Below are 13,674 nucleotides of genomic sequence, written 5' to 3'. Positions count from 1 at the left end.
CACCCTTCCCAGAGACTATTATCCCCACTGTTACTATAGACACCATCTCTCCCTACTATACCTGCTATCCCACAGTCACACTCCCTTCCCAGAGACTATTATCCCACTGTTACTATAGACACCATCTCTCCCTACTATACCTGCTATCCCACAGTCACACTCCCTTCCCAGAGATTATTATCCACTGTTACTATAGACATTATCTCTCCCTACTATACCTGCTATCCCACAGTCACACTCCCTTCCCAGAGACTATTATCCACTGTTACTATAGGTACCATCTCTCCCTACTATACCTGCTATCCCAGAGACTATTCCCAGAGACTATTATCCACTGTTACTATAGGCACCATCTCTCCCTACTATACCTGCTATCTCACAGTCGCACTCCCTTCCCAGAGACTATTATCCACTGTTACTATAGACATTATCTCTCCCTACTATACCTGCTATCCCACAGTCACACTCCCTTCCCAGAGACTATTATCCACTGTTACTATAGGTACCATCTCTCCCTACTATACCTGCTATCCCACAGTCACACTCCCTTCCCAGAGACTATTATCCACTGTTACTATAGGTACCATCTCTCCCTACTATACCTGCTATCCCACAGTCACACTCCCTTCCCAGAGACCATTATCCACTGTTACTATAGGCACCATCTCTCCCTACTATACCTGCTATCCCACAGTCACACTCCCTTCCCAGAGATTATTATCCCACTGTTACTATAGGCACCATCTCTCCCTACTATACCTGCTATCCCAGAGACTATTCCCAGAGACTATTATCCACTGTTACTATAGGCACCATCTCTCCCTACTATACCTGCTATCCCACAGTCACACTCCCTTCCCAGAGACTATTATCCACTGTTACTATAGACATTATCTCTCCCTACTATACCTGCTATCCCACAGTCACACTCCCTTCCCAGAGACTATTATCCACTGTTACTATAGGCACCATCTCTCCCTACTATACCTGCTATCCACAGTCACATTCCCTTCCCAGAGACTATTATCCACTGTTACTATAGGCACCATCTCTCCCTACTATACCTGCTATCCCACAGTCACACTCCCTTCCCAGAGACTATTATCCCACTGTTACTATAGGCACCATCTCTCCCTACTATACCTGCTATCCCACAGTCACACTCCCTTCCCAGAGACTATTATCCACTGTTACTATAGGCACCATCTCTCCCTACTATACCTGCTATCCCACAGTCACACTCCCTTCCCAGAGACTATTATCCACTGTTACTATAGGCACCATCTCTCCCTACTATACCTGCTATCCCACAGTCACACTCCCTTCCCAGAGACTATTATCCACTGTTACTATAGACACATCTCTCCCTACTATACCTGCTATCCCACAGTCACACTCCCTTCCCAGAGACTATTATCCACTGTTACTATAGACACCGTCTCTCCCTACTATACCTGCTATCCCACAGTCACACTCCCTTCCCAGAGACTATTATCCACTGTTACTATAGGCACCATCTCTCTCTACTATACCTGCTATCCCACAGTCACACTCCCTTCCCAGAGACTATTATCCCACTGTTACTATAGACACCATCTCTCCCTACTATACCTGCTATCCCACAGTCACACTCCCTTCCCAGAGACTATTATCCACTGTTACTATAGACACCATCTCTCCCTACTATACCTGCTATCCCACAGTCACACTCCCTTCCCAGAGACTATTATCCACTGTTACTATAGACACATCTCTCCCTACTATACCTGTTATCCCACAGTCACACTCCCTTCCCAGAGACTATTATCCACTGTTACTATAGACACCATCTCTCCCTACTATACCTGCTATCCCACAGTCACACTCCCTTCCCAGAGACTATTATCCACTGTTACTATAGACACCATCTCTCCCTACTATACCTGCTATCCCACAGTCACACTCCCTTCCCAGAGACTATTATCCACTGTTACTATAGGTACCATCTCTCCCTACTATACCTTCTGAATGTGCTGTTTTTGTCACTCAGAGACTAATGTTCTACATTTGTTCCATTTACAGATTACAGAAAAGTTACCAGTCTCTAAATGTGACTCCCCAGAGGGTTACTACGAGGAGGCAGAGCCATACAACGCCTCCTTTAATGGTAACAAAGTTGTATTTTCTGCATGTTTCACTTGGGGCCACTATTCATACAAAATAAAAGGGGCATCAGGGTGAAATGTCAGAGAGGTGTGTGGCAGCAATTATTTGTGCACCGATATGGCAGCTCCCACTTATTACATACACCTGCTCAGGTTAGTTGGTGGGTTCTAAGGACACAGTAAGACATTTGCTCTGCAAAACAAAAACTATTTTAAGAGAGAGTGAAGGAGCCCACGACAGGTCCCACGGGCTTTGCTCTAAATAATCACCTGGGAAATGCACTGCTGTAAAAATAGATGCGACTCTGACCACAGGACGACGGTGACCACGAAGAACGCAGGAAGTACACGAGGCCTATAATTTCCAAAAATCATATTGAAAGCTGCACCATTTGCTAAACTCAGCCGGCGATTTAAAGGGGAACTTAACCCAGAAACTGTTTGTTTTTTTTGTTCAATGTAGCAAATTCCCAGTATCTATTCATTCCTCCTTCCCACCATGTTAATTTGTTATTTGGAAATGTTATTGGTTCTGAGAGGTGTGTGTTTAGCTGCTTAAATTCCTTGTATTACTGGTTCTGATCCATGAAACAATGTAGCGTTGCTACTTCTGCAACATTATCTCAAGAGTCAGAACCATAGAACAGAATGGGATAGACAGACACTGATTTCAGTTTTAATTACAATTATCCCCATTGCCCCTGTAGCCTGAGGTGCTCCATCTGCATCTTTAAAGGGAAACTGTAAGGAAAAAAATGTCACTTAATCAGTTAATAGTGCTGCTCCAGCTAAATTCTGCACTGAAATCCTTTTTTTAAAAGAGCAAACAGATTTTTTTATATTTACTTTTGAACTCTGACATGGGGCTAGACATATTGTCAGTTTCCCAGCTGCCCCCAGTCATGTAACTTCTGCTCTGATAAACTTCAGTCACTCTTTACTGCTGTACTGCAAGTTGGAGTGATAGCACCCCCCCCCAGCAGCCAAACAACAGAACAATGGGAAGGTAACCAGATAGCAGCTCCCTAACACAAGATAACAGCTGCCTGGTAGATCTAAGAACAACACTCAATAGTAAAATCCAGGTCCCACTGAGACACATTTAGTTACATTGAGTAGGAGAAACAACAGGCTGCCAGAAAGCAGTTCCATCCTAAAGTGCTGGCTCTTTCTGAAATCACATGACCTGGCAAAATAAGCTGAGATGCACCTACACACCAATATTACAACTAAATACACTTGCTGCTTCAGGAATGACATTTTATATTGTACAGTGAATTATTTGCAGTGTAAACAGTGTCATTTAAGAATAAAAACTACATCATAAAAATCATGACAGAATCCCTTTAAGTGTCAGCGTCCGACCCCCAGTGAAAAATAAATCCCAGTCCTGAATCATCGGAGTTCAATGGAAAGCAGGGGGGGGCCCAGTGTTTTCACCAGGGAAGGAATTCGGGGAGGGACGTTATCTTTTCACATTCCGCTGATAACCGCCTTTTCCACACTGTGGTCCCAGATTCCCATTCTCAGGATTAGGAAAGAATAATAGAAATAAATGACGTATTGGAAAGGTCACCCCCCCACACACACATATCCTGTACAGATGAGAGTATTGTCCCTCTGCATTAATGGGTTAAAGTTCTCTTTGAATTGATATTCCCCTATTATTTGTATGCGGGCGGGAGCTGCCATATCGCTTGTACAACAGCTGTAATCCATATGTCTGGCTCTTACAGACGACGGGGAAGCCGTGAGCAGCTCGTATGAATCTTATGATGAAGACGAGAGTAACAAGAGCAAGAGCGCAATGCAGCAGCACCAATGGCCGTCCACAGAAGCCTCCATTGAGCTGATGAAAGATGCGATGATCTGCGCCTTCCTGTGGCGCAAGAAATGGCTCGGCCAATGGGCCAAACAGCTCTGCGTCGTTAAGGACTCGCGGCTGATGGTGAGCGTTCATAGTCACTCCCACCCGGGATGGTCCCTGTTTGGGGTTTACATAGAAGAAAAGGTTTAGAGGACCCTACACCCAAGAGCTTACAATCTAAAGGGTTGGGGTACCATTGAAACATAAGGATTATAGAAACCAATTGGTATACAATGTGAAGCATACAGCAGCTCTCTGCAATTGCTACTTTACCTGGAGACTGGAAGCAAAACTTTATAGGGCACTATATCTCTTTATTCTCTTTCCTCTCGCAGTGCTATAAAACCTCCAAGGATCACAACCCGCAGCTGGACGTGAATCTGATTGGCTGCAGTGTGTCGTACAAGGAGAAGCAGGTCAGGAGGAAGGAGCACAAGCTGAAAATCACCCCAAACAACACCGACGTCATTGTACTGGGGATGCAAAGCAAAGAGCAGGCGGAGCAGTGGCTAAAGGTATTGCCCAAGGATTGGAACGGGCCCTCCAGCTGAGCGGGGCCCATCACTCCTACTATGTGTCTCACTTATTGCTCCATTTTATTTCCCTTCATCACGTCACATCCATCAGCTCTACTCATTGACAGCCTATAACATAGACAGGTGACTTGCGCTCTTGGAGAAAGTAGGACAAGATGGAGACAGTAGGACAAGATGGAGACAGTAGGGCAAGATGGAGACAGTAGGACAAGATGGAGACAGTAGGACAAGATGGAGACAGTAGGACAAGATGAAGACTGTAGGACAAGATGGAGACAGCAGGGCATGATGGAGACAGTAGGGCAAGATGAAGACAGTAGGACAAGATGGAGACAGTAGGGCAAGATGAAGACAGTAGGACAAGATGGAGACAGTAGGGCAAGATGGAGACAGTAGGACAAGATGGAGACAGTAGGACAAGATGGAGACAGTAGGACAAGATGAAGACTGTAGGACAAGATGGAGACAGTAGGGCAAGATGGAGACAGTAGGGCAAGATGGAGACAGTAGGACAAGATGGAGACAGTGGGACAAGATGGAGACAGTAGGACAAGATGGAGACAGTAGGACAAGATGGAGACAGTAGGACAAGATGGAGACAGTAGGACAAGATGGAGACAGTGGGACAAGATGGAGACAGTAGGACAAGATGGAGACAGTAGAAAATCATGGAGACTTTAGAGGAAGATGGAGACAGCTACACATTATCTGTGTTTCACTGTTGGTGGGTGCTGAGAGTTTTAGTTCACATTGGTTGGAAATTCCCACTACACAAATAATGGGGGTCCCCACAGTAAGTTTTGCTTTAGGGGCGCAGACTTCTTCCTTCCGGGGGGCCTATGTTGCTAATTATAAGGAATATGACAGTTCTGGCAGCTCCGTGTCAGTAATGAGCTCACAGTTATGTCTCATTCGGAACCAGGGATCAAATCCAAGTAATTCCGAGTTTATATTGAAACCTCCTGCTCGGAAATCTCCCACAGGAACAGACTCCCGGGGCCGGAATGAGTAAATATTGATAGACCTTCATTTGTCTCATTCTTTCCATCTTCCCCTGACAATATCTGGAACCAAACACTGTGACCCAGGAATATCTGCTCCTCCATATACTGTATATATAAATATATATGTTTCACTCCATAGGCCAGGCTGTCAGAGGGTGCAGGGAGTTGTAGTGAGTCGGTCACAGACAGTTCAGTCTGATACAAATAAAGGGCGCTGTGAGATCCCATTGGCCCTCGGTGCCTTTTGAAGTCGACATGAAGAAGTCGATACATTTTGGGACAAAGGCACTTTGAGGAGCGGGGCCCTAATTTAATAAGCACAAAGGGGAAACAGTAACAGAACAATCATTTCCCAATGCCTGGGAATTATTCACAGCAAAGCATCAAAGAGAAGCTGTCGCCGCTCCAGGAGACACATTGATCCCAATAAAAACGGGGCACAAAGAGGGCACTGAGCATGCTGGGTAATCTCAGCCTCACAATTTACAGCTGGGACTTGTGCAACATTAAACGGGTCATTTACTGAGTGACCTTCCTAATTCCTGCCTGTTCCTCCCATTCATATCCCCACGGATCAGCTGAGACTCTGGTGCCACGTGATTCCCGGGGTCAGACGGGGGCAGGGGGAAGTTTAGTAAATGACGCCTCACGGGCAGATGCGACTGTCATTATTTAGGGGAACTCACATGCGCCTTCTGGGACTTCTCCTAATTTCACATGTGTAGTGAATAAAATGTTACTAACAGGTAATCGTATGTCTTCTTGCTTTCACTCACATAGCAGCAGTCCTGTCCTGCTTTATGGCAGCTGAGATTCTAGCTATCTGTATAACAGAACATTCTGTCCCAGTGACTGCACAGATCCTATCTGATCCCCATTGTAAGCAGCAGTCCTGTCCTGCTTTATGGCAGCTGAGATTCGAGCTATTTTCTAGCAACACATTATCTTAATGCCAGTGGCTAAAGCATTAAATCTATATTAACTTTATTTGTGCCTCTTTCTCCAGGTGATACAAGATATCAGTGGTCTCCAGTCAGACCCCCTGTGTGACAGCTCTGTGATTACTGTAGATGGGCAGAGACAGATCCATCCCAAGGTAATGAACTGATGCAGTAACATCACATATTCTTTATAATTCAGTCTTTTATCTGAGAGCACAGTCAGCACAAGTTAAAGGAGAAGCTGTAAAAAGGAAACCAGCAACACACTGTATTGAATTGCAAAAGTGCACAAAAAGAAATTTATTAAGCCCACATCATACAACAAGGCAATGTTTCGTGCCTACCAGGCCCTTTATCAAGCTCGATAAAGGGCCTGGTAAGCCTGAAACCTGGCCTTTTTGTATGATGTGGGCTTAATAAATTTCCAGCCCCATATTTAAAATATGGGGCTGGTTTCCTATGAGTAGATGCAAAAGGAACCAGAACCAAACAGCTCCACAGGGGGACAGTGTGTATGATCCGGACGAGACACGTAGTAGAGTGTATGATCCACTGAGACATGTAGTAGAGTGTATGATCCATTAGAGACACGTAGTAGAGTGTATGATCCAGTAGAGACAAGTAGTAGAGTGTATGATTCAGTAGAGACACGTAGTAGAGTGTATGATTCAGTAGAGACACATAGTAGAGTGTATGATCTAGTAGAGACAAGTAGTAGAGTGTATGATTCAGTAGAGACACGTAGTAGAGTGTATGATCTAGTAGAGACACGTAGTAGAGTGTATGATCCAGTAGAGACACGTAGTAGAGTGTATGATCTAGTAGAGACACGTAGTAGAGTGTATGATCCAGTAAAGACATGTAGTAGAGTGTATGATCCAGTAGAGACATGTAGTAGAGTGTATGATTCAGTAGAGACATGTAGTAGAGTGTATGATTCAGTAGAGACACGTAGTAGAGTGTAAGATTCAGTAGAGACATGTAGTAGAGTGTATGATTCAGTAGAGACACGTAGTAGAGTGTATGATCCAGTAAAGACACGTAGTAGAGTGTATGATCCAGTAGAGACACGTAGTAGAGTGTATGATCCAGTAGAGACACGTAGTAGAGTGTATGATTCAGTAGAGACACGTAGTAGAGTGTATGATTCAGTAGAGACACATAGTAGAGTGTATGATCCAGTAGAGACAAGTAGTAGAGTGTATGATACAGTAGAGACACGTAGTAGAGTGTATGATTCAGTAGAGACACGTAGTAGAGTATATGATCTAGTAGAGACACGTAGTAGAGTGTATGATCCAGTAGAGACACGTGGTAGAGTGTATGATCTAGTAGAGACACGTAGTAGTGTGTATGATCCAGTAAAGACACATAGTAGAGTGTATGATCCAGTAGAGACATGTAGTAGAGTGTATGATTCAGTAGAGACATGTAGTAGAGTGTATGATTCAGTAGAGACACGTAGTAGAGTGTATGATCCAGTAGAGACACGTAGTAGAGTGTATGATCCCGTAAAGACACGTAGTAGAGTGTATGATCCAGTAGAGACAAGTAGTAGAGTGTATGATCCAGTAGAGACACGTAGTAGAGTGTATGATCCAGTAGAGACAAGTAGTAGAGTGTATGATCCAGTAGAGACACGTAGTAGAGTGTATGATCCAGTAGAGACACGTAGTAGAGTGTATGATCCAGTAGAGACAAGTAGTAGAGTGTATGATCCAGTAGAGACACGTAGTAGAGTGTATGATCTAGTAGACACGTAGTAGAGTGTATGATCCAGTAGAGACACGTAGTAGAGTGTATGATCCAGTAGAGACACGTAGTAGAGTGTATGATCCAGTAGCAGCTGTTCTTCTGCAGTTCAGTGACACGAGGAACCCAAACCTGAGCTACAAACCTTGTGGCACCAGTGCACCAAATCCTGGGTCCCTGAGATATTGAACATGTTTTTCTGACCTTTCATTGTTTGACTCGCAGGCAGAGGGGACAGACAGACACTCGGGAGCCTCTGAGAGTGGGAGCAGCACCGATGGGCACCCTGAGACCCCCGAGGTTAAGGAAGGTGAGGGAATCATTTCATAAACAGGTCTATGAATTTTGCTGAACTGGACCTCAGGATCTGATCTCAGGAAGGTCTAAGCATTTTCTATCTCTCATCCAACAAAAAAATCAACCACTCTCTCTCGGCAACTATAAGGAGCTGCCATAGTGCAGTACTGATTAGAGAAGTATCTACTACTAGTTTCTACTGTACTGTACATTAGGGTTATACTGGGTTAATACTGTACATTAGGGTTAATACTGTACATTAGGGTTATACTGGGTTAATACTGTACATTAGGGTTATACTGGGTTAATACTGTACATTAGGGTTATACTGGGTTAATACTGTACATTAGGGTTATACTGGGTTAATACTGTACATTAGGGTTATACTGGGTTAATACTGTACATTAGGGTTATACTGGGTTAATACTGTACATTAGGGTTATACTGGGTTAATACTGTACATTAGGGTTATACTGGGTTAATACTGTACATTAGGGTTATACTGGGTTAATACTGTACATTAGGGTTATACTGGGTTAATACTGTACATTAGGCTTATACTGGGTTAATACTGTACATTAGGGTTATACTGGGTTAATACTGTACATTAGGCTTATACTGGGTTAATACTGTACATTAGGGTTATACTGGGTTAATACTGTACATTGGGGTTATACTGGGTTAATACTGTACATTGGGGTTATACTGGGTTAATACTGTACATTAGGGTTATACTGGGTTAATACTGTACATTAGGGTTATACTGGGTTAATACTGTACATTGGGGTTATACTGGGTTAATACTGTACATTGGGGTTATACTGGGTTAATACTGTACATTAGGGTTATACTGGGTTAATACTGTACATTAGGGTTATACTGGGTTAATACTGTACATTAAGGTGAATACTTTACCTGAACAATATAATATACATGAGGTTAAATACTGCACCTGTGCATAATAATGTACATGGGGGTTATAGTTATACTGTACATTAGTTCTACTCTACATGAGGAAATACTGTATATGAGGAAAGGCTAATACTCTGATTGTAGTGGGTTCAGGACAAGTATAAAGTGCAGAAGAGGGAGAACATTCCCAAACCAAAGGGCCCCCTTCCCACGTTACTCTCTGACTCTCTCCCAGTGAGTTGGTTCCTCAGTCTCGGCACAAAGACCTTTTTGTCCCCCCAGTCGAGCGTTGGAGCCAATTAGTGTCAGAGGAAGCGGCAGATTCATTTCCTAAAGTCGAATGTTTCCCTGAAGCAGCAGGTTATTGTGGGCAACATAATAATGACCTCCCGCTGCTCCCTAATTGCTCTATTAAAGCAAATAAGCAACAATCATGGCCCATTCACTTCTTATATAAACACCCAGGGGGCGAGCGAGAAATCAGCCTGAGCCCTGAGACAATGTACGGCTGGGAATTTGCACAAAGATTGGGAAGACTTTATTCAGCGTTAATTCCTATTAATTCCTATTAATTCCTATTAATTCCTATTAATTCCCCAACTCATGGGATTCTGTTGAAGTTTAAACCCAGCAGGATGGGGACAAAACCCACTGTTACAAAAAGGAAAAACCTATAGTTATTGACAGGAGGGCCTTCAGCAAAACCAATAGTATCATGTCCCACATCAATATAATGCAGGGCTATCCGTCCTGGAACATTTTGGGGAGCTGGTGGGCTGGTAAAGTAGTTGGAACTGGATGGGAAGCTGGTGGGTTTTGTTAAGTACATGGAACTGTAGAGTAGTTGGAACACAGTAAGAAACTGATGAGTTGTGTATTGTAGGTGGAAGTCATTAGGAAGTGGGTCCTCTATTGTGGATGGAACTCACTGGAATGCTTGTGGGTATTGTATGTACAATATTCTCAATTGGAAGCTGGTGGATCTTAGTGGGAAGCTGGTGGGAAATGTACAGAAAGTATATCTCTGTGGGAAGCTGGTGGGTCTTGGTGGGAAGATGGTGGTTACTCTATGGGCGGTTGGTCTTGGTGGGAAGACGGTGGGTAATGTATGAGCGGTTAGTCTTGGTGGGAAGATGGTGGGTACTCTATGGGCTGTTGGTCTTGGTGGGAAGATGGTGGGTACTCTATGGGTGGTTGGTCTTGGACGGAAGATGGTGGGTACTGTATGGGCGGTTGGTCTTGGTGGGAAGATGGTGGGTACTATATGGGCTGTTGGTCTTGGTGGGAAGATGGTGGGTACTCTATGGGAGGTTGGTCTTGTTGGGAAGATGGTGGGTACTGTATGGGCGGTTAGTCTTGGTGGGAAGATAGTGGGTACTGTACGGGATGTGGGTTTTGTTGGGAAGATGGTGGGTACTGTACGGGAGGTGGATCTTAGTGGGAGACTCTTGGTCCTGCTTTGGGATCATCAGCCAACCCCAAAGAAAACTTTATACCCACTTAGCTATTATTAGTATTTCTAGAGAAAAGAAGCTTTGGGTTAAGCGGCAGGGTGTCTGTTTCTTTCAGTCAAGAAGAAAGTAACATCAGGATTGAAGCTGAGTAACCTCATGAACCTGGGGAGGAAGAAGTCCACTTCCATGGAGAGTCCAGATAAGGCCTTGGAAACCTCCAGTAAGTACTTCCCTCACCTCCAGACACAAAGTATAGGAACCAGGGGGAGGCACTTAGATGGGCCCCTTGTGGATAATCTCTGGTGTTTCCATGTTCTCACCCTCTGAACTGACCAATCATTTGTCAGATTACCTGAACGTGCTCATCAACAGCCAATGGAAATCTCGCTACTGCTGCATCAAGGATGGACAGCTGCATTTCTACCAAGACAGAAACAAGACAAAAAACGCAGCTCAGCCGGTGTCTCTGATTGGTTGTGACATCATCCCGCAGCCCACCCAGGACCACCTCTATTCCTTCCGCATCCTGCAAAATGGGGAGGAGCTGGCCACCTTAGAGGTACCACCAATGGCTACTGACAGTTCAGTTTATGTATGTATGTGTATAATGGGAAATAATAAATATATAGAGTACCAGGTGGTAAAAAGGAAGGCGATCACTGTCCCATGAAGCTTACAATTTAATGGGTGGATAACATATAGGCAGGAGGGCAAAAGTGCACTAACATGTGGGTATTAGGTGCCAAGACTTTATTCTGTATATCTATAGGTAATACTGCTGTCACTGAGCATGCTGGGAGCTGTGGTTCTGCAACACTAAGGTCAAATGAGCTTAAATTCTGATGATTTATATCACAGGCAAAATCATCGGAGGATATGGGCCACTGGCTGGGGCTTCTCCTGTTAGAGTCTGGCTCCAGATCCGACCCGGAGGATTTCACTTACGATTATGTGGATGCCGATCGGGTTTCCTGCATTGTCAGCGCTGCCAAGAACTCCTACTTGTAATTCTTACTTGTATTTACTAAACACTCCCACTCCACTGAGTTGCACTCAGCCAATCACAGATGCACTCAGCCAATCACAGATGCACTCAGCCAATCACGGGTGCACTCAGCCAATCACAGATGCACTCAGCCAATCACAGATGCACTCAGCCAATCACAGATGCACTCAGCCAATCACAGATGCATTCAGCCAATCACAGATGCACTCAGACAAATGCTATGGGGGTGTAATTTCTGGAACTTCAAAAATGCAGGAAATTGGCTTTTACCGACCCCTGCTGGTCGGTGTGTATATTGCAGTTGAATTTGTTTCTGATTTGAATTCTAAATTCTTGTTAGAAACAGAAAAAAGTATTTATTATTATTATTATTCATTATGCAGATATTTAAAGCTGCAGATATTTTTAACTGTATCAGGAATAAGGAGTAGAATTTGTTAGACTTTATGTTCTGACTCATGAACAATCTGGGGCAGAATTGTAGCCTTCCCTGTTAATGTAGAATTCGGGCACCTTCTATTTGGATTATTACAGGGGGCTGAGACTGGCAGGAGGGTTGGCGGGGGATGTGCAGCCGTTTGGGAGAGAAGGCACAATGGCTTCTTTAGGGAAGGCAGAAGCTGCAAACACCTGTATATTTGTTACAGAGAGAAACTCTTTCTTTCCTTGCAGCTTAATGCAGAGGAAATACTGTGAGCCCAACACTTACATTGACGCCCCACGCGGGCAGAGGTACCAGCAGGACGACCTGTATGATGACGTTGACATGTCCGATATTCAGGTAGGCTCCCCACTATTAGTAATTAGCAGCACCCACCAATATGTAGAAATAAATTCCAATATACAGTGAAAGAATGTGATGTCATGAAAGTACTGGAGAAGCAATATGGCAGTGTCACGGCCGGCACCCAATACCAGAACTAGAGCCAAGCACCGTGGTCAGAGCTCTCTTCACCAGTATGTGTGACCACTTTTGGGCTTCGGGAAGGCCCTCCGCCTACTGGGGTGCCACCTGGACTTATGAGTGGGCAAGGCTAGAGTTCTGGCATGCAATGGGGCACGGCAAGTATCTAGAGTCTTTTGGGCCGAAGGTCACGGTACAAATGGAGCAGGCAAAGAGAATCGTCAGACAGGCAGGGTCGAGGCAGGCAGATATCGAGAATAGTCAGGCAGGCGAGGATCAAACCGGGTTGTCAATCAAGGGAATTGGCAGGAAGAGTTGTCGAAGGCAGGCAAGGGTCAGGTTCCAGAGATCAGAATAGTCAAACAGGCAGGCAAGGGTCAAAAACGGATAATCAGACAGAATCAGGCAAAAGCACAAAGCTCAGAAGCACCAGGAATAAATCCTATCACGGGCAATGGTAACCTGTGGGAATGCCCTTTAAATACTATTTGAATTTGGCGCCTCTCGCGCTGACGTCATTACGTCAGCGCGCCTGCGCCTTTAAATCCAAGTGCGCATGCGCGCGCGCGCGCTAGGAAGCCGGCACCGGAGCAGCGCGGCGTGACAGGCGTCCCTGTCGAGGGGGCGGCAGGCGTCCCTGCCGTCCCCCCACACCATGCCCAGGTAGTTTCATTACATTACCCCCCTCTCTAGGGGGGGCCACTGGACCCCCAGGTTTACCAGGAAATTTAGAGTGGAATTGCTTCCTGAGGCGGTCGGCCTTGATGTCATCAACTGAGACCCAAGAGTTCTCCTCAGGACCGAAGCCCTTCCACCTGGTAAGATATTGTAACTTACCCCTCACGAGGCGGGAGTCG

At 44.9% G+C, this 13,674-nt stretch overlaps 1 protein-coding gene across 3 annotated transcripts in view; it reads left to right on the top strand.

Annotated features, from left to right (window-relative positions):
• Window positions 1–13,674, top strand: part of afap1l2.L (actin filament associated protein 1 like 2 L homeolog) — a 53,859-nt gene that overhangs the window by 29,890 nt on the left and 10,295 nt on the right. For all 3 annotated transcript variants that reach the window (XM_041568368.1, NM_001086483.1, XM_041568369.1), the window contains 9 exon segments: window positions 2,062–2,146; window positions 3,881–4,092; window positions 4,347–4,526; window positions 6,558–6,647; window positions 8,470–8,554; window positions 11,023–11,127; window positions 11,255–11,466; window positions 11,766–11,911; window positions 12,586–12,694. In XM_041568368.1, the coding sequence (XP_041424302.1) occupies window positions 2,062–2,146; window positions 3,881–4,092; window positions 4,347–4,526; window positions 6,558–6,647; window positions 8,470–8,554; window positions 11,023–11,127; window positions 11,255–11,466; window positions 11,766–11,911; window positions 12,586–12,694 (1,224 nt within the window).

This window comes from Xenopus laevis, chromosome 7L (genome assembly GCF_017654675.1).
Source record: "Xenopus laevis strain J_2021 chromosome 7L, Xenopus_laevis_v10.1, whole genome shotgun sequence".
NCBI lineage: Eukaryota > Metazoa > Chordata > Amphibia > Anura > Pipidae > Xenopus > Xenopus laevis.
The sequence above is the reverse complement of the archived record's forward strand: the minus strand, read 5'-3'. Positions and strand labels throughout refer to the sequence as shown.